We start from the raw sequence: 25152 nt of genomic DNA, 5'->3' as shown, positions 1-25152 counted from the left end.
AGGTAAGATGAATTTTATGTTTTTAGGGGGATGTTTTCCTTCACGTCCGCGCTTTCAGTATAAATTGAAACTCGTTCGGCAGTCCAGCTACCCTTGTTGATTGATCAACACCAAAAATGAACACGAGACTGGAGAAACTGTTGGAACTTCATGTGCATCTGGAATATGCCAGGCGCATATTAAATGAACTGGCCGCTGAAGCCATTGTCGAGGAGGGAAGGATAAGAGAGGAGGAAAGAAGAAAAAAAGAAGAGGAGGAGAGAAGATATAAAGAAGAGGAGGAAAAGGAGAGAAGAAAAAATTTCAGAATCCCAGAGAGTGAAAATTGGGATTCTGAAGCGACATATCCTGCCTCTGCTCTCTCCCCCCAAAAGGTAAAAAGTAACTGGGGGATAAGATGTGTATGTGGCGCCAGGCCTGGAAGGTGCCACCATTAACCAGGTGTCCATGAAGTTCCAAACAAAACAGCCCTTTTCAGGGCTACCCAATACTCTAGAAAAGAAATAACTATTAATTTGCCAATGTGTGTAGGTAGAGTAGTGTGAATATAAACACTAACTCTTTATTAATAGTGGAAGTGTTTGTAAATGGTGAAGTAAGTTTGTGTGAATAGTAGATTATGGGTTTCTTAGCGTATGTGAAGAGTATAGTTAGGGTTATATTATATGAAAAAAGTAGGGGGATGTTTTCCTTCACGTCCGCGCGTTGTTGGGTCATGATCTAGGTAAGATCCATTTTATGTTTCAGGGGGATGTTTTCCTTCACGTTCGCGCTTTTCGTATAAGAACCCACAGTGTTCGTTGTTCAAACCATTCTGCAAAGAATACAAAGAAGATGGCGTCAAACCAAATGGACAAAATACAAACCTTGCAAGACGTTTTAGACAACTTAGGAATAATGGAACAGATGCTAATAAGACTCGTTGAAGACCATTATTCCTATAGTCCCCATCGTGTAAAGATGGAAATTAACAATTTAAGAAAAGCAAAGGACAAGATTAGTGGTGTGATGAAGGAAATCAAGGAGGAGAAGGAGGATGAAGAGGAAAAGATAAGAATAAGAACATGGAACGAAAAAATTGAAAAAGAAGAGGAAAATGAGAAGAGGAAGAAAGAAGAAGAGGAGGAGGAAGAGAAGAAAGAAGAGAAGGAGAAAAAAAAGAAGAGAAAGAGTGTTGGAGATAAAATAAGAAGTTGGTGGAGGAAAAGAAGAAATTAGAAGCAGAAGAAAACCCAAAGGCCCTTTTCAGGGCCAGCCATATTTCTCGAAAAGAGATAGCCTTTCCATTGCCTACCCCTTTTTTAAAAATTTAAAGAAAAAAAATCCCATGTTAAATTCCCCTTGTCCCTAAACAAGCCCAAACTCTATTCCCATGTTAAATTCCCCTTGTCGGTAAAGTGCCCCACGATTTTTCGCCATGTTAATTCCCCTTGTCCGTAAAGTGCCCCACGATTTTTCTCCATGTTAATTTTCCATTGTCCGTAAAGTGCCCCAAGGGTGTTTTTAATGCTAATTCCCATTGTCCGTAAAGTGCCCCCCTTTACTACTCACAACAGAGTCATATACCAGACTTATAAAAATGGTACTAACAGCTGCTTCGCTTTTTGCTCAGCATTAAGAGGTTAGTGTTAGGGCTGGTCCTCTTGGTGTCAGAATAATGTGACTGGGTGGGACATCATGCTACATGTCTGCGGCATGATGCCCTAGTGCTAGGCATCACTATTAAGTGTTACAATGCAAACATCGTAGTGATATGACTGAAAAATTCTTAAAGCTACAATAAATATTCAAATCACACACACACATACTGTGCTGTCTTTATCCTGATGGAATCAGACAATAGCAAATGGATGCATTTTCATGTTCTGTTGACATACATTTGAATTTGCTGAAATGTGATGGTAGTCAGGTATGCCAAATTATGTTCAAGTCTCTATTATGACTCGACCGGGGATCGAACCCAAAACTTCTCGCATCTGAGGTGGACGCTCTAACCACCAGGCCAATGCAGCGGTCGACACACAGCACAGTAAGTATATTACAAAAACATTTGTGAAAGAGTATCAATATGGGCTGCCAAGTGTGCGAGATTTTCTTGAAACTCTGAATACTAATTCCAATGTTAACAAGATACATAAGGCCATTATTTGGGTAGTATGACGTAGCACTAAAACATAAATAACATGTGATATGTCTTACATTGTAGGACTACATTACAGCAATGCTGAAGCAGGTCATTCCGTACCAATTGTGATGGTCATTTTGTATCCAAAATCTACAGACGTCTATTGCAAACATTTAAGTACAAATATAACCACCAAGATTATATAAAAATATAATTTCTGCATACTTAAAACTCTTACATATTCGATTCCAGACACAGTCTTGGTGACAGATGTATGCTGTATTACCTGGGATGCATTATAGATGTTTTGTTGCTAGCAGAATCCAAGCATGCCTAAATTTATTCAGTTATTTTAAACATTAAATATATAGCTTTAAAATACAGAAGTAACTCTATGCAAAATGCAGTGCCAAGTTAAATTTCCCCACCCACCCCATGAGAATATTGATGTGCATTATATTTAGAAGGATAACAAACTAAAACAGATTATGTCAAGCAATGAAAATAAATTTCACTCGCCATTTTCATTTATTTCAAATGAGAATTTCAGTTATGTCACCAACCTGTTATCTGCTTTAAAAGATCGTCAAATTTCAAGCTGCTTTTAGTGGTTAAACATTTGTAATTGTTTCAGCCATGTTAGTCATTACTGAATAAAACCCGAGAAAAATGGCAATGTTTGTCATTTTGAACGACTGCAAAAGAGAGGGCTTATTCAATTATTTAAACCTGGTCAAGCTTTCAATTTCTTTTTACTTGCAATTATTCACTGAAAACAATCAAACTGTTTATCAGTGCTTGAGCATTTTTTTTCCTCAGATATGGTTTACTCGTGTCATTGTTATGGCAGGAACAGTTTATTATACAAAAGATAGGTTGGTAATTAGAGAGGGAGCAATAAATGTGAGAACACGGTACGAATTGACCATTACGTTGGGTACGAAACGACTATCACTTCGGGTACGAAACGACTATCACCTTGGGTACGAAACGACAAATTTCTACTGAGTACGAAACGACTTGGGTAGGGATTGACTATAAGCCCAGCAGTACTACTGTGTAAAATCATTGATTCAAACGAATTTTCTGGGGTTTTTTACGACAGGTAACTGCTAAGGTAGACAAGTTGGAATCTTTATTTCTGAATAATATTTATAACTTCTAAATGTTTAGAGAGTTATGAAGAATCTAAAAATAAGAATATGACTGCATTTTTAGCCCGGCGTACAATTTTGGAGAAAAGAGTACCTGTTACATGGTGTGAAACTCATATAGATATTAAAAACCAACTTGACAGGCATATACCTGAAAACTTGAACGAGGAACAGTAAATTGTTAGGATGTCTGTATGACTTGATTGCAGAGACAATAATACTATGTGAAGGAATAAGACAATACAAGATCCGGAAATAATGAATCTTACAGACACTGCAGAGGCCGCCATATCAGCCCGGATGTTGTTTCTGCTCTGACGTCATCCTGTCAAATAAAGTTTCATCTTTGTTCAAAGTTAATCGAGAATTTTGATGACAATTAAATGACTTACATGTTACCAAGAATTACTTCTGTGAGAGAAAATTACTGAAAAATGATTACAACACTGTTCTTTAGAAAACCGAAAGAAGGAACTGAAACTTTCATTGTTCATGCGCATTTTTCACATCCGGTTTATACGTGAGAGAAGAATTTTTTAAGTATTGGGTGTCTATGGGATGTACTTGTCCTAGTCGTGTCATTTATATGTTAATACAAGGTATCTGTGAAACATATAATCCATATGATATTGTCCAAGATAAATAAGATCCATTTATTATCATCCAGCTCTTTATTCTTGTACGGAAAGGAGGATGTGAAAGGTTGTATTATCCCGGTCTTCCCTGTCTATAATTTGTTAAATCTGTTCTCATTTCCTTGTGAAGAATTGTGATTATAAGTAATGTAAATAATGTATTTGAATGTTGTTCGGAGACATTAAAGCAGACATTATGTAAGTAGATGCATAGTTTGTGGACCACTACCATCACAAATTAAATTGGATTGTGATAAGAGGATGTCGGGTTCGTACTAGTCCTACAATTTAAGACATAGCAGATGTTGGTTTTGTTTTAATGATATGTCTTACTTTTCAAATAACGGCCTTGTATAGCGTGCTCCGATGTCAACGACATCGGAACGAGTAACCAAAGTTTCAGGAATATCTCACATTTCACAGCATAGATCAACACTCTTCTACTAATTTATGTGTAACTAATATACTTACTGTGCTGTCTTTATCCTGGTGGAATGAAAATATGACACTATAGTCTGACTCTACATCCCCGTTTGTTTTTACCCCCCTACCGATTTCAAAAATGAGACGTTTAATGTGATAAAAAGTGCACAGAACTAAGTCAATTGAATCATTGATTTATAATGTCTAACCTGACTGTGACCAGAATGGCACTAATGCTGGCATCCCCTGCACCATTTCATGCTTAATGAACTTTCCATACTAACACGGCGCCCTATTGCGTACACTATAGGCTAGTTTATTTCCATCAGACAACATAATGACGTAGTTCATCCTGTTCGGCAAATGCTGAATAATTGCAAAAATTACATAACATTGAGAGTTTGGAATTATATCCTTCTGCATACATGAACATAGAAATTAAACCACTTGTTAAATCCACATGAAGAGCAAATTTGTAGTTGTCATTATTTTCCTTTGCTTGATTCGACATTGTAAATATCAGAAGCAGACAGCTTATGTATGTACATCTGTAATAATGATGCAACCCTTTGCTGAAAATGGACTTGTCCAGAAACTGGAAATGGAACCAAGCATGTCAGTCTATTACACTGAAAACTTCCATTAAGCATGAAACGCGCAAAAGATGATGGTGTTAGGGCCATTCTACAGTCAGGTTAGAAACTATAAATCATTAAATGAAGTTCCTTGCACTTTTTATCACATTAAAGGTTTCCATTATTTAAATCGGTAGGGGGGTACAAACAAATGGGTTTGTATTATCAGACTATAGCAAATGGATGCATTTTCATGTTCCATTGACATACATTTGAATTTGTTGCAATGCGACGGTAGTCAAGGTATGTTTAAGTAGGTTCATGTGGCGGATATATTTCTTGAATGAAACAAAATGTTGTTTTACAGTTCCAGTAGGCATAATATATTTTTATTTGTTTCATTAAAGAATAATATTTCAATTTAACCCGATTTTGGCATTCCCATCTTTCATCACTTTTCAGTCAACTGAAATGTAGGCCAACCGTGCTTTCTTTGCATTATATTAACAAAACAAATTGCATGAAGAGTTATTGGTGGGTAAAATGATAGTATAACATATCAAAGAGTTGTCTGAAACAGTACAAACAAGCAACCAATTTTTATTGGTTCTGTCCTTCTGCACAAAGACTCTTCTTACAGAATTTACGAGAGCTTTCTGGAGCATATTGCTACAGAGCTAGATAGAGCCGTTTAGTCCATGGCAGTACAAGCATCTGAAATGATATTTGTAACCAATGATGGGAAGGGCATAACCAAGGCAATAGAGTACATTTTCCTCTCAGCTACATGCTGTCTTTGCACTAAACATCTGAAGGATAATGTCAGGCACTACATTTAAAATAAAACGGGGGTGGAAAAGGGTAAACAGGATATAATAATTACCCAAATATTTGGTACCGGTGGCATCACAGATGCAAATACTACAATATATTTTGAAAACCGATCAGAACATCTGGAACAGTCATCAATGAATAGCATCCGACATTTGTACCATACTTTACAAATAACTTTTGAACACAAGAATTTGACTAATGATGATGCAGAGTCCATCAGTAACATTCTAAATCTCTCCATTGTCTGGAAACTACAACACACTCAAGAAACGGAAAGGTATTTAATGGCTTGTATCATTCATACCTTGTTAAGGACCTAAGTGATTGAATACTATCATTAATCCAAGGAATAGAATGCCAACTTCAAAGGAGAAAATTTTAATGTGTAACAGAAAAAGTTATGCTCTTTTTTTATGTATACGAAATAAATATATTAAGCACCATGGATCAGTGATTTCCACAAATTAATATTCCTGAAGACTGAATTTTCATGGAAGTTTTACAAAATACATTTTTTTTATTGTTGTAACATTAATTTGTATCATTTTAATAAAGATTTTGATTGTTGCTTAAATACAGCAAGGTCTAATTCTATGTTGAAGCATTTGAAACATGTTTTTATTCTTTTTATTATATGCTACTAATCATGCAATATATACAGTCTGTTTTGAAAAGTTAAATATTATTAGGAATTTATTTGTATCTTTAATCATAGTATTGATTTATTGTAAAGAAGATTTGGCTACTAGCTTCATGCTCAGTAATAATTAATTTTGAAATAAAATAACTTTGAAGCTAAAGAACATAATATATCAGTATTTAAAGTCAAACATTTAATACTTTGCAATTACTACAAACAATTTTGGAACCAGTCTGAAATATTGAAATTAGTTTATTTTGGTGCTAATCATTAACTAATTACATGCTTAATTATTTACATTATGTTCTAAAACTAATGAAATTCCTAAAACTGTTTGAAATTGGTAAGCTTGATGAAATATAATCATTTGATATGTATTTTTATATCTAAAATGCATGAATATACAAGCCACATCTATGCTACTCAGTAAGTTTAACCAAAAATTCAGAAATAAATAAATATAAAGATAATGAATCATTACACTAACCTGTACTGCATATGCGATTTCCCGCATCTACTACAAGACCAGCAAGCCCATGAGGCCTGACATGCCTATGGCATTTTACACAAGGATAAAATGCCATTGTTGCAATTAGTACAGTTCAGTTCATATTATACCAAAAAACATCCGGTCAAAATGTCACAATATAAACTGTATTCCCTATAAATTAATCCAAAATTTACACAAAAGTATACCAAACACCTTTATTAAAGCTTATAATAAAAACTGACATGTAATGAAAATTTTCGGCTCTTTTATACAAATTTACAGCATTTGGTATGTTTCATTTTCATACCTTTTTCTTTTCATTCAAATTAGCAGGCATTGATTAACTTAATAAAAGCGACTTTAATTATAATTAACTGTTTACATTTTTGCCTTTAATTGCAGACATCAATGAATAACTGTGATTAGTAGGAATTACAATTATCAATGTGCTAATTGTTGTTTTTTAAAAACCTGATTTATTTAATATAAATTTACAGTGGTAATTTTTATTTCTTTTCATTCAAATTAATGTGAATTGATTAGCTTAATAATGTGACTTTAATTATAATTAACTGTTTACATTTTTTCAAACAATTTAGCAGTTTGTTTTTATACTTTGATTGCAGACATCTGTGAATAACCATATAATTACTGGGAATGACCATTAACAGTCTGCTAATTACTGTTTTAAAAAAAGGGGACTTTTGTATACAAATTTGCAGTGTGCAGTAAATTTGATTTCTTTTCATACAAATTGGCTGCATTCATTAACTTAATAAAAGTGACTTTAATTGTAATTAACTGTTGACATCTTTTTCAGCAACTTAGTGATGCATTAGTATCTTCTTTAATTGCAGACATCAATAAATAGTGGTGTGATTATTGGAAATTACTATTAGCAATGTGTTAATTATTGTTTTATTAACAGTGTGCTAATTATTGTTTTAAATATGCATGAATTGGGGTCACAATGTCACTTGGCTGGAGTTTAAATCTCCTGGGGTCAAAATGTCTCAATCCCCAGTGGTATTGCTACTTACTGATAAATGTTTATAAATATTCACATTACTGTACCCAAACTCTCTTCATCAGATTTGGAGTTATTTCCCTTGGCAACTCTTGACTTACTACTTTTCCTGTTACACAAACAGTTGCTAAATATTCACACTTTTTGTTTCTTTTCTTTGTTGTTGTTGTTGTTGAAAGTTAAAGTAGGTATTTTATAAAGTCTTAATGTGTTCTTGGAGAGTCTTGTGGTGTTTAGTGAGACTGAAGTTCATATGCATTTATAGTAGTTGGGGGTGGATGTTCGCACAACTTATTTAAGAATGATTTAATTTCATATTACCTTTAATGTTGTATACTTTAGTAACTTAAAATGGTATTAAGTCATTTGATTGTTTTATTTTATATTTCGCAAAGATCTGAAGCATTACTTTAATATTTGGCTGAGACTATTCGCACAGCTGCCATGAGGCCAATTTTTTAAAAAAAAACTATTCGCACTGCTGTCGTGTGGGCACTTTTGAAAAGACTATTCTCACAGATGATCATTGTATACATAATTTACTTAAAGCTGTTAGTATATCTGTCATGTACCTGATCTTCCTTTTTTCTTTCTTCACAAATGATTGCAGGTGAAACTGGTACACTGTTATACTCTGGTATGCACAACATAATCAAGGCTAAAGTAATCATCATGCTTCAAATGGTGGAGGCCATCACCATTACCAGTACCGGTAAGGGTATTTGGCACCCTAGGCAATCCTTCCACCTTGCACCCCAATCCCCCTTTTCCAGATATAGCTTAGTATAAACTGTTAGCTAGTATTGATGCTCATTCAGATTGATAATTTAATAATTTCATTATTTATTCTACATATTTGATCATTTACTTCATTCCTTCCCCCAATCTTGGCGCCTTATATGGCTGCCTAGTTCACTTATTGGATTAAATGGCCCCTGACCCTTACATCTTAGTCTTACAAAAATGGCCTTTAATGTAGGCCCTGTAATTTATGACACATAAGGAACTGGCCATTTAATTTTTCCATTGTGGCGGCAGGGTGCATACAATTTTCTTTGTAACCAGAATACTTTTTAAAACAAATATAATGTGTTACTGGTATCAATATAATGATTTCCTTTTTATCTATTAATTAAAGCAAAAACGTTTCAAACTGCGGGAATATAGTATGCAGATGTTTTTTAAAACTGAAAATTCTTCACTGAGAAGGTGGGATTGAAAATTAAATGTGAGTTTAGCTATTGGTTTTGGAAGAGAAAGTGGCTCCAACACTGTTAAATCCTATGAAACAAACAACTTTTAGCAACTAATCCAGATATAATTCTTCTTTCATAATTGTCACATAAAACATGAGACCCTTTATTAATATGTACCTTGGGGGGTGGAAATGGATGGGCTGTCCCTCTGGAGGATATATTTTTTCATATTTGTATTTGGAAATAATACTTTTTGGGAACAGATAGACTTTACATCTGAAGAAAATCAAAGACTGGATTTTAATTCCACAACCATATCTAGATTAATATTTGTGTATGTTTATATGTGAAAATGGACAAGAGAACTGCAGAATGTCCATATTGCAGCACAATCTAGCTTTGTGGTTTTGGTTTAAATGCCATTTCTTATCAGTTAAAGGCTATACATTGCAGCCAAAAGAACCTGAAAGAATACACAGGAACAACTGCTGACCCATACAAAGCAAATGACAATAGTCATCAGATTCCTATGATGACCAGATTTGCAATGCATTCTCTTTTGCCTCCGGCAAATACTGATACTCTCCGGAGTGTTCTCTCGTTTGAATTCAAATATTGTACACCTTGCATTGACTTAGAGACTCAAACCAATGCAGGTAGAGATGAGATGCCAGTGATCCAATATTTGTTTCTCTTTTGAAAAGTTTTCATTTTACTGAGGTTTATGCAGATGTGGAAAAAGACCTTTTCTAAGCACTTATGTGATTAGAGAGAGTGAGAGGTGGATAAGCATTTATGAGATCATCAGTGTGTAAGAGTACACAAAGTTAAGTCATTCTTATTTTAAAGATATGTATTTAATCAAGATTTATCTTATCAAAACATGTTCCTTCCCAAAATAATATCACATAAATACAGTTGTTCTACATAGATATACAGTCAAGAAGCATTTATTTTGAATAATATATGAAAATCAAAATATTGAGATGCTGTCTGTTTATCAGTATCCATCATTCACTCACCGTATGTCTGCTATAACCTGTTTCAAACAATTAAAAGTGAATGCTGGCCTTTAAAAGGATTCCCTCTGTTTTGTGTTTCTCATGTAATCTAATTAAAGACAGAAGTATCATATTACATTTTTAGTACTCTCATTTTAACTTCTCCATAAAGAAAGTTAAATGCATACTTTTACATTATCAAGATTCAGTCATAACAGAAATTACATTGCTAAGTCATGGGAATGATCACCAGCATTGTGATGTTTTGACTGCATCAGACGTATGTTCACAGTAAATTGCTATTGCCTCAGATAAGGTACTGTTATATCTAAAAGCAAATAAACAAGAAACTATACTACTGATTTTCAGACTATAAACTGTTCTTATCACTCAAAAGCACAGGAGTAAATGTAACCCAACATGAATAAAAATCAGCAACAAAGCAGTCATTTGGTACTTTTCACATCTGATTGAAAGACAAAATCAGAGAAAAATAATACTTTTTCAACAGTATTTAACCTAATTAAAACAATACTTTTTTTACATATAGGAAAGTGAGAACTAACATCTTAACAGCTAGCTGTAAACTTCCATCCTTCTTCTAAAATGTCTGGAGAAGCTGACATATTCTTCCAGTGACTTGGCAAGTGTATAAATTTAAAATGAAATTAAGCAAACTAAATAAATTATTAAAAATGTATTCTCTTCCTTGATTCCTTCTAGCTGCTAACAAATATAAAAAAATGGCATGGTAAAGCCATTGAGAATAATTATGGTTGTAAAACTTAAGTGACAACTGCCACTGTTCTCAGTTGGTTTAATTATTCATTCTTTTACTATGATATTAAATATTTTACAGTGAATTAGCAATATGATGACATATGTTGGTAACCAACAAAACATGCATAATGTTTTGAATTATTGCAAAGAGGGAAAAAAACTGTCATTATTGGGACTCGTTTTTTTAGTCCTTGGACTCCATCTTGTTTTATGAAATGACTGCAGTTATCAAATCCTGTGGAATACTATGTCATTTAAGACTTGTGTGGTCTTTTTTCCTGTACAGTGATCTCATTAAAAGCTAATTTTATATTTATAATTCGTATGATGGATTCAAATTGGAATCCTCTCTTTTCAGCATTGAAAATGACCTAAGGACACCTGAAGAAAAATGAATTCTACTGAAGCAAAGAAGCCATCAAAGAAAACCCCAAATGACTTTCTCTTTGGTAAAGTCATCGGGGAGGGATCATATTCAACAGTATGTATAGTACTATCAGTATTTTCTATGGTCTAAGTCCTCTAATATTTATGCAGCACACATGTTTTCTATGCAAATTTATTTAGGTATATTTAAACAAATGTTGATTATTTATTTTTACCAATAATTATTGGTTGGTTGGATAGTTTTTGACTGCACTTTCAACACATTATTTGCTGTCATGCTGAGGAAATGGTAGCAAATTGCCTTTCATAAGAACTCACCAAAGCAGCCTACCCCGGCAGGCTGGAACATGCAATGCACAGCCCTCCGATTAAAGCCCATTGCTGATCATAATATTTTTTGAACAATTAACAAGTAGTTTCAGAAAATATACATCCCTCCTCCATTTTGACTTGTTTCAAATTTCAGTCTCTTGTCTAAGTTCTAAATGTATGCATTTTAATCCATGTAAAAATAAAAGAAGCAGCATGCAACCTGTTTATTTCAGTGTCTTAATTTGTTAGTTTTTGTTATTGATTTGTTATTGTCATGCAAATGCTATGCTGCACACAGGCTTTATGAAGTCCCAATCTTATGAGATTTGCTTGATTAATCTTTTGCTTCCCATATAAAAATCACACACTCTTACCTGTGTCGTGTTGTGCCCCCCCCCCCTCCCCGTTCATGATGTCATACTCTTGCTTCCCATAAAAAACTGTATGGCAATATCATCTTATAGAAATTATATTCTTGCATTGATGGAATAGCCTAAAAAAATAACCTAATCAGTTCCACTACAAGTTAGCATTTGTTATCACTGCCAGATTTCAGCATATTATTATTTGTAATCATTTCATGTTGAAAACTACTTTTGAAGCACATGTTACTTTGTTTTAAATAAGAAATGGTATTGTCTTGGGCTTTTTTTTCAACCAGTAGTGTATCCCTTCATGGGTCTCTTGTCATAATGTGCTTTTTAAAAAATCTTAGTTTGTTTGTCTTATGACCAATTTGTGTACTGATAAGACAAAACAAGTATGTTTCTGGTCAGGCACACCATCCCTGGAGTTTTTTTTGCTAGCCCTAACACCTTTTTTTCCTTCAGGGTAATTTTTTTTTTTTTTTTAATTTCCCCAAATTGATTTATACATTTAATTGGGCTGGTTTTGCCCAGTACTTGAAGTGCTATGTGCATTATATATACTAATCATCATAATGTATATATAATGTTTAAAATAAACTACCTACCTACCCTAATTTTAAAACTAATGCAATAAGAAATACATGGGGGGGGGGCTAAATATGAAATTATCTTTTTGTCAGGCCAGAAAAAATGTTTCTTGTAACCCAACTTACCATGTTTTAATGCTCCCTACCCTATAACTCTCTATGACACGAAAAAATTAGCATGAACCATGCCCATTTTTTCACTTCTGACTCTAAGGATCAAATGGAAACTGATGTGAACTATGCATTAAGAAAAGTAATAAATTAAAACTCATTCCTTTCCTATTTTTATCAGAAGTACTTGTATTATTGCATTTAATTAGCACAAACCAGGAACTTAACTTTTCAAAATTTAAATTTAAAAAAAAACAGTTGAAAAAATTGGACTACAAGTGTTTTAATTTTACAGGTATACCTAGCCAAGGAAATCAGTACTGGGAAAGAGTTCGCAAGTAAGTAAATCATTGTCATTGAAACAAACAAAGTAGTTCAATTTACATGACAAGTAAAAGGTCAGCATTTCCTGTCTGTGCATGTCATTACAAAACAAACTTTCCTGTACAACTTTTCTGTTTACTTACACAGTATACACCATGTATTGGCATTTTTGAACTAAAAGCCTTGAAGAAGGGGGGGATTGGCTTATATGCGGGCCAAGGTCTAAACATGAAAAGATTTTAAAGGTTTTTTTTGTAAACTGTGGTATATATGTTATTGTAGATCACCTGTCTAATGATTCCATAATATCTCATATGATATGTGCTCTCATGAAGTCAGACATGTATTTTTTCTAGCATTACAGGTATGATAATGAATGAAAGACAGACTTTACCGTACATTACTTCTATTTGATACATGTCCAACCACCAGAACATGCAGCCACACATGTATTAGAGCCACCATTGTATGTATATATAAAAAATGAACCGCCATATTAACAATCTCTCAATCATATGTTTAACAATTGGCTAATCAGTAATCTTAAAAATCTGTGGTACCTTACAAATGAACACTACCTTTATTTCAGTGTTTATAAGATACGAAAACTAAATAAAAATAGAAACTATGTTTCTATAGGTATTTATGACAGAAACATTTTGGTATTGAGAGTAGAAATACATGTATGATTCTTAGTTCTAAAGCATCAAGAGTGAAAAGCTCCCATGATGTGCCCAAAAATTGAGATCTTACAACCACTGTTTATCATCTACTGTTGTTTAGTTGCTTATAAAGCAAAGAGGTTTAATTGCTGTAGAACAATAACTGTGAGTATGCTTAATCCATGACACATAATGCCTAAAAAATAATGGACTTGTTTAGTTGCATGATACCAATGAATTTACTAATCCATACAGGCTCTCTGCTGTTTTGTATGATGATATTAAGCAGGGGTCATGGCTTGTAATTATGTGTGTGTGTGTGTGTGTGACTTGGATTTTTAACATAGCTTTAACAGTTTTTCAGTCACATCGCTACAGTGTCTGCAGTGATGTCTAGCACTGGGGCCTCATGCTGCAGACATGCAACATGATGTCCCACCCAGTCACATTATCCTGACACCAGACCAACCAGTCCTAACACTAACCTCTTAATGCTGAGCACCAAGCGAGGCAGCTGTTTGTACCATTTTTATAAGTCTTTGGTGTGACTCGGCTGGGGTTCAAACCTGCAACCTCCCATGTCTGAAATGGGTGCTCAAACCAATAGGCCACTGGCTTGTAATTAAAGCTATAATTGTCACAACGGCTTGATTATTTCATGTTTAACAATGTCCACACTGACAACCAATCATTATTTTTGTTAACTGATATCAAGCTACTGGTGGTAAAGAAAAGAAATAGTGAAAAATAATTATCAATACAATTTGATAACCAACCACCCTTTAGAAAAATTACACAATAAATTATAGATAGGATACTACCACTATGAAAAGTTATTTAAGTTTATTTTTTCTAGAAATGTATGGCAGTTGTTAAAATGAATAGTGGTGGAAATAAAAGAAAGCATTCTTCTTATGACCTGGCAGTTCAGACCTAAAGTTATTGAATATGCCAAAGCAAATAACAACTGTGTTGCAGCATGCGAATTTAGTGTACATGAAAAGCAAGTACAGGAATGGCAGCAAAGCAAAGCAGCATTAAAGAGTTGCCAAGGACAGAGAAGATGAATAAGACTGGGATTGGCAATTTTGCTAGTGAATATTGACACCATGAATAGTGTCACAAGAACTGTAATTTTTGTCTGCATGCTGTGCAGCTGATGAAATATGCCAGATACAAGTCAGGAGATCCATCAATATATGCTGCTTGAGTCGGTTGGTATTGTCAAATGTGTTACAAAAGTAATTCATAGTCAGACTTCATCATTTTCCTACACCCAAATATCATTTGAAAACTTTACAGGGAATTGAGCTGTCACATAAGTTGCATTAGTTTTGTGTGGTAAATAAATGGATTTTGGAAATGTTTTTATTTCAGTCAAAGTTTTGGAGAAGAAACACATAATGAGGGAGAGAAAAACCCAATATGTTATGAGGGAGAAAGAAATACTAATGAAACTGAATCACCAGTTTTTCATCAGACTGTACTACACCTTCCAAGATGCTGATAGGCTCTGTATCCTTGTTAATCACCTACTTACAAAACTAGTATGAACTTAAAATATTACTGTTTTTGCATGGAAACTGGTCCCTGTATAATTTGAAGGTTATATAGACTGCTTGATTTTGATGATCTTTCTTTGAACTAGACCCACACCAAGGCCAAATCTATCAAGAAGGAGCTGTGATTGTAGTGTCAAATTTAAGTGTGTGTGTACTATTATCTTATAGATAATGCTGTCAAGAAAGAAATTATGAACTGGGGAATTGGTTGTTTTGTTGTTCTAGGGTTTAACACCATTTTTCAGCACAAGATAGGCTATACATTGCAGCCAGTATAACTGGTGGAGGAAGAACCCTGGAAAACCCAGGGAAGAACCACCGACCCACGAGAAGCTACTGGTAGGCTTTCTCACGTACCCACGCTAGCCGGGCCGTGGACTCGAACCCACACAGACAGAGGTGAGATGGCAATGATCCGGAACGGTGAGCGCTTTAGACCACTCGGCCACTCAGGGCCCCTCTGGGGAATTGGAACTGTTGTGACTTGCTCTAAATGTTCACTGTCAGTAGTCAAGAGTCATATCATTTTGACCTAAAAAAAATAAAGTTTGCCTCTTAGTAGAATAATATTCTCACACCTGTTGACTTGACACAAATAGCATAATAATGTGTAATAACCTGTTGATAATGTAAGCTTCTTTTGCTAGGAAAAAAAGAAACAGTTTAGGACATAGGTCCAAATTCATAAACTTGTAAAAAACCCAAGGTTGTTTTATTTATTTTAAAAAGTCAAAATTTGAATTGATATCATTAACTACTGGAGAGGGCATGTGATAGTTGTGTAATGTATTACAATTGAGCTAGAAATTTAACTAAAAAGTATTGCATGGATGATTTGTAAGATATTCACTAGATAACAAGTCAGATGATGAATTTAACAAGATATGTTAATTAGGAAATGTTATTACCTGTTGTTTTTTTTTAAGTATCGATCTTACCATACCACAGAACATATTACATGAATGATAAAGCATTTGAGGACTTGTGAAAATATGGCATAACATATTCAGTTATAGTTCAGTTCTTTATGTATACATTGTACAACATCAGAATCAAAGAAAAGTCACATGACAGTTGTGCACTTTTTCAGGTTACCACCAGTAATATGTGAATTACATGTTTATGTTTGCTAAACTATTATGCAAGGCCCACTGTACTCTGCTGCATGCTGTACATGCATGCATACATACATACATACATACATAAATAAATACATGCATGCATACATACATAGATACATACATATACATACATAGTTTCTTACATTTGTCACAATAACAAAAATACATTGAATTAAGGAGGGGGGAGGGGCATATTCCAAACATGCCATCATGCCAAGTTAAATCCAAATTTCCATCCCAATTAAAGATGCATAAAAGACCACCACTTTTGGCTTGCTGGTGATTTTTTACCTCAGTGTGCCAGTCATGGACAAATAAATTTTATCAGCTGTATGTGATACTTAAAAGAGTATTTTCAAGCAATTTGTATAGAATAATCTTCTCTCTTGTACTAATGTTTAATGACTCCAGGCTTCAGAAATCCTTGTGTCAGTCAGCCAGCTGATCTTTTTAGTACAACTAGACCTGCATTTTTTAATGGATTGCCATGAAACTTGGTAAATAATATGGTCATATGCAGGAATTTGCAAATCCAATGCCTGACTTCTGGGAAAAACTCAAATTTTGTTGGGGCAAGTTCAGATTTGCAAGGCATTAGCCCTAGGGCGAGTCCACGCAATTGAGAGAGGTATAGAAGATACAAAACATTTTATTATTGCCCAGTGCTGCTAATGAATTTTTTATTGCAAGATACAATATTTTGAATGCATCTCAAGGTACATATTTTTATGGATCACTGAAATATGGTATGTATTCATCTTACGGTGTACATAATGACATATCTTTGTGCTCCTTTGATCTTTTTTTCTTCAAATTTATTACTCATGTTTACTTACAGCTGGATGCAGTTTATACAGAATTGTATGATATCAATTCAAACTTTTGCACTTTTTGGTGATTTTTTGTGCTGTGAAATGTAATATCCCATTTTTGACACTAACCTTATCTATCATGGGTATGGGCAGAAGAAATGGATTTTACTTCTGTGAGCAAATTTCTCACCATTCCTTTAGTTTAATTTTCTTTCTTAAGACATCAAACACAACCTTCATTTTCTTTGAAACAAATGGCATGCTCACTTGTTTTTCTCTCTATTACCGTGAGGCTTATCCATTTCAACATAACTGAAACAATGTGCAATCCTTTTTCAAGATACCTGTGTAAACTTATGATGCAAATTTTATAGTGATAACACATTGATTTTCATAAAATTCATCTTAAACAATGTTATTGGAAGAGGAAGACAGAATCAGCCAATTTCTTTTTCATAAGATGTAGTGATAAGACATTTATCATGGTATAGTTGTCCTGAACGGTATTAAGATTTTGTATTAAGCTATGCCAGGAATGGAGAATTGCTTGACTTCCTTCACAAGGTTTCCTCTTTTGATGAGGAGTGTTCCCGATTTTATACAGCAGAGATAGTATCTGCACTGGAATACCTCCATGGACTTGGTATCATTCACAGGTATACTATACAGACATAGATTTTGCAAGAAGAGGTAGGGCTTGGTTGCACTTAAGCGTTTGCCAATTTGCTATATTCAAAATTTTCATCATGTACACAGGGTAAATAATAATGATTTCATTTCATTTGTAAAACCAGATTTAATATTCAGTGTGACGCATACTTTTGCTTCTTCATGCAAATGCATGTTGTTTACTTTTTTATCCTAGGTAGCACAGTTATAAGAGTATTGATATAGTATGCATTATCACATAGTTTTCATGCCATCCTTTTACTAAACAAAACTTAAATTTTTTCTTCTTTATGTATACATCTGAAAGGAAAATACCTCGAAATCTCAGCAATGATTGATTTTTTTTATTGTGTGAATTAAAGATCTCAGTCCTGTAGATACTTGTACTGAAAATTATTAAATGTGTGTTTTCTTCTAATGGCTCATGTGCAGCTAAGCATTTAAAATGTCCATGTGGTAATTATTTCAGGGACCTGAAACCTGAAAACATTCTGCTGAATGATGAGATGCACATACAAATCACAGACTTTGGGTCAGCAAAAATTCTAAAGAAAGGGGATGATTTAAAAGAAGGAGGTAAGCAGAGCTTTTTATGGAAATTACACTCATATTTTGGGTTGCAACTGTAATGTGACCTAGATCATATAATGCTAATGTGCTAGCTTTGCACTTCATGAGTTAAATTATTGATACCCACACATGCAAAGGTTATTAGTCGCCAACCTGAAGTTATCAATTTCCTCTGGGTTTTCTTGTTTCTTCAACAAATGAATATCTTGGCAATGGTCTGATTGGAAAATATAAATCTGTTTATGCAAATAAAGCCATATAGATATCAAGGTGAACAAAATCCCAAGCATTTTAAATCCCAATAGCAAATATCATGTCATTAAGGATTTTTTTAGTCTTGCAGATATGAAGAGATTAATTTATATAACCAATATTTCACCTGAAATGTGGTGGGATAAGATAATTTGCTTTTATTGAGTATTTTTGGCAATAGTTGACTGTCTTTGAGGTTATTGGAATCATGAAATTAGATTGCGCAGATTTTATACTCACCATTCTAACAAAGGGGTATAGCAACCAATGAAAACACTTGCTACACCACAGGCGAAAGTAGTAAAAAAGATGGCCTCAGCAAAACAGTGGGTGGACAGTGAGTAAAATGTGACACTGCTATAATACAGTAGTTTGGGTCTATTGAACCCGACCATGTTATAAACTGAACCGTTTTATAACCAGCCAAGTCATTTAGCTGAAGAAAATGATGCATTTACCTAAAATATGGCGGGGGCTTTGGGGGATTATAAAAGTGGGAGCAAAAATACATGCTTTTGATTAAATGAAGACAAACTAGTCAGAAAAGCAATTGTATATTGACAACTTCCATTTGTTTATTCCAATCTATAATCTGTTCAGTACAGTACTTGTATATAATAAATCCATGAATTCAAGTATAGATTGGGGCCTAGAGTGGCCGAGTAGTCTAAAGTGCTCTCCGTTATGGATCACTGCCATCTCACCTCTGTCTGTGCCGGTTCGAGTCTCGGATTCAGCCAATGTGGGTATGTGAGAAAGCTTGCCAGTAGCTTCTCGTGGGTCGGTGGTTTTTCTGGGGTTTTCCTGGGTTCTTCCTCCACTATTAATACTGACCGCCATGTATAGCCTATTATGTGCTGAAAAATGGCGTTAAACCCCACAACAACATCAAGTATAGATCACGTGTTATAAATTTCATGTAAGGCTTATCCCATTTGAAAAAACATGTATTTTTTTTTTCTATATCTGATTGTCACTTAATTCACTAAGTTTTCGCAAACTAACACATGATTATAGCTTTTACATGTACATGTACTTAAATTGGCCTTGATTTTGGTCAGTTGGAGACATGATCATCTTGCCAAGGCTACCCATGTGATGACGAGGCTATTGATAGGGAAATGAAAACTGGAAGAAATTAAAAAGTTTCACAAACATCTTTGCAAGATAACCCTTCTTCATTTAACTTGATGGCCATATATCTGTGCTTTAAAAAGATTGGAGATTTATTTGTTTTATGCCGCCATTGGTAGCATCCATAAGCATAATTGTTTCCCCACCAAAAATGAAACTTTCATGGCACAATAAACGTGTTCCAGTCACTTCGGGAAATGCATCAGTCTGTCAGATTCCATTAAATTTTATTAAATTTCCTGTGGTTGAAGTTACCACTAAAGGACACCTTTGGAGGACCAAACAGATGTCTGTTTCTTATTGCAGTGGCAACATCAAAATAATTATAGAACATTGATTGAGACTGAATTTTTTCCCCTTAATATTTATACAGAACAAATCGGTGCTTCAGAGGTAATCAGTTTTCTTTCAAGTTTCAGCAAAGCTGTTTTTCTGGGTACATTTTAAAAACAAAAGGAATTTGCCATCGTTTGGTCGATTGTAGCAGTTACTTTAACTGCCGTCAAAAGTTGTCCGATTGTAGCTCGTCCCGGTAGCATAAGAAGACAAACAAGTAGATCGGGGGGGGGGCAGGGCAATTCTTGTTGCAGATTGATGCTGCCTTCCACATTGGCTTAAAAAGAATTATTTTAAGAAAGGGCCAACAGACAATGAAAACACAGGTGTTCTGTTCTGTTCTGTTCTGACAGCGATTACTACAGAAAATATAATTGATCTGATGGATTTAATTCTATGAGTGAATAGAAGAGGAATATTACATACCATCCACATACAGAGGTCAGTCCAAATTTATTCATTACTAGCAAGTGGCCAATAATCCATCACTGTTTCATCTGAAGAACTATTATGAGATAGTGCCTCATCCAGTTAATTTATGCTACCAGAAATGTTTTTTAAAAAAACAAAAAAATTCCAAGATCTCAAAGCATACTGTATTCAGGCCAGATGTCAAAATAAGCAGATTATGATATAACAATGCAATGTTAACATTGTTTGTCAGTATCAACAAAGAATTTGTGTATCTAGCAATAGATAAATTCCAGTGCATTTTATATCAAGTTTGCAGCTTCCTTTCATGATGTCTGTGAATTTCTTCACTCCAAACCCAACGTTGTGTACAAAAGTTTACACAGTCAATAATTTCAGTTTGTAAAAAAATCTGCAGATGGTATAATTTGTCGCCAGTAAGGAATATAAATCTCAATTTGCAATGTTTACGAAGATCCACATCATCCCTGAATAAACTTTTCACATGTTACTTTTCATACTTTTAAGAAGAAGAAAAACTTTGTTTTGAGTAATAGAAAAATATATGTCTGTGAATTTGCAGGAGCCACACCATGATTATCTTATCTTAGAATTCATACATTATGTCTTCAACCAAAAATAATAATAAACTTTTTGCACATTACTTTTCATACTTTTTAAGAAGAAAAAATTCATGCATGAGAAAAGTACATGTATATGATATTTCGGGAGCCATGCCACAACCGTGTTATATCCAAATTCATGTTATAACGGAGCGTGCTATAGTGGCATGACACTATTACCTTACAACATTGGCTGAATACCCATTTCACAAATTCCATTTTGAATGGCTGAGACTGCAAAATAAACATACAAACACTAGGTAATTAATGTTGAATGTGTGAAGATGAAACAATACTTGTTCAGGCTAAGTTGTACACAAATTATCAGAGCCCCACCTACCTCCAGTTTATAGATCAATCCCTAAAACTTGCAAAGAAATTTATTTGGATAACAATATGAAGTATCATTGTTGTTAATAATGCAATTCTTATTTTGTTAAATATAAGCAAAGTATAAAAATGGAAAGTTTTGTTCTCTAATGATTTGAAGTAGATGAAGAAATTAGCATGCCATGAAAATTAGCCGTAGTCATAATCTGTTAAGGAAGATTGCTTCTATAATGATGAAGTATTTAACTTTTCGAAATATTGATGGTTTTTACTAGTTTGGGATTGAAGTGCATTTTCTTGTGGTACTTTTAAGTTCAATATCTATCCCCAAGTTAGGGTCATTTCAGAAAAATATATGGGGAAGAGGTTCCTGTCATAAATTGTCACTAAAGTTGCAACTACATGAACATTTAAGAATTCATAAAATTCACACAGGCTGAAAGTCATAGAATTCTCTTAACAAATACCAAATAAATGTGTGGATGGGTGACTTTTATGAGTATAATGCAATTATTAAGATCATATCCATTTTCAGCATCAAAATGTCTGTGTAGCTAAGTTACAGCAGGTCTTAAATGGGTAATAATTTTACAAGATCACTTATGCTTTTATTTGATGTTATCATTTTCTTTCATAGGACTCTTACTGCAGTTATTTAAATTGTTTAAGCATCAGTTTAAGAGTTAATAGGAGACAGAAGTTAAAACCACATTTTTTATATGGTTAATCTCTTTCATAGTTTGTAGCACTATAGTGCACTTTAAGTAACACTTGACATCATATTGATGATGTCATAATGTAATGATCATATCTCTACAAGCATCACAGGAAAGTATGGATTTTACAAAAGGGAACATCCTTGACTATAGGAGTATGTGCTGTCTTGGCACAAACACAAAACAGTATATGTACTTTGAGCACTAATATTAATAAATGGGAATTTATTGTAAATTAATTTATTTTTCATTATCATTTAGAATCACCAGAATCAGGTCAGCCAACACGAAAGAATTCATTTGTGGGAACAGCTCATTACGTGTCACCAGAGGTTCTTACTAGTAAAAATACTTATTATAGGTAAGTAAAAAGCCATGCTCAGTCTGATTCCTTAAATTTGCCTCATATATTTTTATTTATTTGCTCCAGTTTTCATTTTTTGGAAAAGCTCCAGCATTGTATCTTTTTTTTAAAGCAATAAACAAATGAGTACAAGATTTTCTGAACGAAAAGACAGATTGCATTTCATTTAATTCATTAGTAATAGTAATAGTATTAGACATTCAGTTTCTTATTTTTGCCTAGACTAGAAACCACGAGCAAGTAATGACTACTGTATACACTCACTCAAAAGTTGAATCCAGCTGCAAACAAAAGAGACCCTGATCCACCATTGCATAATGCACTGGCAGATCAGGGTCTATGCAGTTTGCAGTTGGACTTGACTTATAAGTGAGTATATACAATACCTTTAAGAACTGATCATTAATCAAGATTTGTTTACATTTACAGCAAGTTATATCAAATGTAAATTATTAAGTAATTCAGACAATGTATCTGTAACTATTGTATGTAGTACGTTGTGTAATACTAACATGGTCTTTCCTCAGAGGAATAAAATTAGGTCATGTAATCATGGCTAACTGTTAGTAAATGGGGAAGGAAAAAGGAGTAAAAATAAAAGTTATCTTATTCTGAATGCCCAACCCAATTTTGTTTTAGCATGAAATATTATTTTTTGTGTGTGGTACTAATAGTCATTGTGAAAACTAAGTGCGCTAAATATTTCTTTCTGCTCATTTCAATGCATGCATGAATTTGTTTTCATAATTTTATGTCACTCATGTGAACAGTATGTAACCGGCCTGTACCTCTTGTTAATAGTATATACAGCTCTACCTGACAGAACTCTCAGCAGTCATCATCTACCTCAGGCCAGCCATTACGATTGACTACTCAGAGTTGTCTATTTCTGTATGTCTTCATATTGTCTGGCCTCAAATTCACTCTTGATAAATTTAATCCTTCCTTTTTTCTAAAGGTAGTTTATATTAATGTAGTCTTAGTCTTATCTTTGTTTATGGTTGTTGGAATGACAGTGATCTTACTGCCAAATAAATTTTCCATAATTGTCACCATTTCTGTGGACCTATGCCATTTTACTGAAGCTGCTTGCACAGGTCAGTTGTTAGATCAGTCACTAATAGACTGTATGAAGATGATGGCTTAACATAGGAACTGACAGTCTCACAATCAAACAGATGTTAGAGTGTATGTGTATTAGGATTTAACAGCATGTCAGCACAATAAGGGATATTGTTAATGTTAAGTTTTAAAAATGTAAATATAATGAAATGCAAGCAAATTTACAAAGATAAGCTAATCCAAATAAACATGAATTACTGGAAAATAAGAGGTGAAGATCTTTAAAATAAAATATCTTAAATGAAAAATCAAGGTAACAAATATAAAAACTTAAATTATTTAATCATGATTTGTTATCCAAACCTCATTTTCATTAAAAGTCCAAGATTCAGATCTTAAAGGGATTGTGAAATTGATTAAATAATCATATGATTTAGCAAAAACTTAATAATACCTATAATTACAAAATATTTATGTCATTTTTCTAGATGATAAATTATATTTCTGATTATAGCCAAAGGCAAGAAATTAACAGTTGTCGCTTTCCATCCCAGATTTTTAGTTAAATGCTTGGACCTCGTATTCATTATATAATTTAATGTTATTCCGTTTTCAGCTCAGATTTATGGGCCTTAGGTTGTATACTTTACCAACTTTTATCAGGAGAACCACCATTTAGAGGAAGGTAAGTTAAGCCTGTTGTACAGAATAAAAATGTCTAAAGTGAAACATGGACAGCATGGCCCCATTGTTATCCAACTCTCTACAGTAAAACAGAATTCATTTTTTTCAAGGCACCAAAATTGGAAACAGTAGTTGACAATGAAACAGCATCTACTATATCTTATTGTGAACATTTTTTGTTTCTAAAAATAAGGCACTTTCTATGTGTAGCTGTTTGGCCATTAGACTTTAAAAAGCCAGTTGAGATATGTAATGGGACATGAGTCACTCTAATGCTGGGAGGAAATGATTGGTCAAAGTGGTTCCCTCCCTCAATATAATTTAACAGTTCCCTTTGTAGCTCTTAAAACAATACAGAACCATTTGACTAGAAAATGTTCAACGAAGATAATGGCCTACATTTTGTTTGTGCAAAATATTTCCTTAATTCTTTTTAAGTGTTCAATAAAGACACAAAAAAACGAATACAGCTAAGATCATGCATGTAGATGGATATTGGTATTTGCTCATGATTATAAAAACAGAACATTGTTATATATAAATTGTAAGTTATGATCATGTTTTTAGTCAAGTTTAATGTATTATTGCGTGAACCTTTCAAGCCATCTTTACTCACAATGCTTAGTACTAATATCCCTATTGGACACTGTAAAATTTAGTTAATTATGCCTGCAGAGTAAAGTTGTTTAAAAATATTTTTAAAAAACATTAGTTGGAGTCTTTGTATCATGACTGAGGACCTTGCCACTTGAGTCTCTTTTTTCTCTTTCTGTTTCTAAGAGGAAATTTATATTTTCATGTTCAAGTATGAATAGAGTAAATTCTTCTTATAACAAAATCATATATAAAACATTTCTGACTATTATGATGCAAGT

At 33.7% G+C, this 25152-nt stretch overlaps 2 protein-coding genes across 5 annotated transcripts in view; one reads left to right on the top strand and one right to left on the bottom strand.

The window, feature by feature from the left end:
- Positions 1-3639, bottom strand: part of LOC149803241 (uncharacterized) — a 269706-nt gene extending 266067 nt beyond the window's left edge. For 2 of the 3 annotated variants that reach the window (XM_089952884.1, XM_089952881.1), the window contains exon 1: positions 3431-3579. The gene's annotated coding sequence lies outside the window, so the exon portion shown is untranslated. Of the gene's footprint in view, positions 1-3430 lie in introns of all 3 variants that reach the window. The other variant, XM_089952882.1, reaches the window with a different exon arrangement.
- The window catches only part of LOC149803240 (3-phosphoinositide-dependent protein kinase 1-like), a 52064-nt gene continuing 30534 nt past the window's right edge, over positions 3623-25152 (top strand). The window contains exons 1-9 of one of the 2 annotated variants that reach the window (XM_089952885.1): positions 3624-3878; positions 8514-8615; positions 11239-11361; positions 12941-12983; positions 15009-15146; positions 17638-17782; positions 18265-18371; positions 22429-22528; positions 24210-24278. In XM_089952885.1, coding sequence (XP_089809011.1) covers positions 11272-11361; positions 12941-12983; positions 15009-15146; positions 17638-17782; positions 18265-18371; positions 22429-22528; positions 24210-24278 — 692 coding nt within the window. In that variant the 5' untranslated portion in view covers positions 3624-3878; positions 8514-8615; positions 11239-11271. Of the gene's footprint in view, positions 3879-8513; positions 8616-11238; positions 11362-12940; positions 12984-15008; positions 15147-17637; positions 17783-18264; positions 18372-22428; positions 22529-24209; positions 24279-25152 lie in introns of both variants that reach the window. The other variant, XM_089952886.1, reaches the window with a different exon arrangement.

This window comes from Sinohyriopsis cumingii, chromosome 3, assembly GCF_028554795.1.
Source record: "Sinohyriopsis cumingii isolate HCF-2022 chromosome 3, ASM2855479v2, whole genome shotgun sequence".
In the NCBI taxonomy this organism is placed as follows: domain Eukaryota; kingdom Metazoa; phylum Mollusca; class Bivalvia; order Unionida; family Unionidae; genus Sinohyriopsis; species Sinohyriopsis cumingii.
Note: the sequence above shows the minus strand (reverse complement) of the source record. Positions and strands in the feature narration are given on the sequence as shown.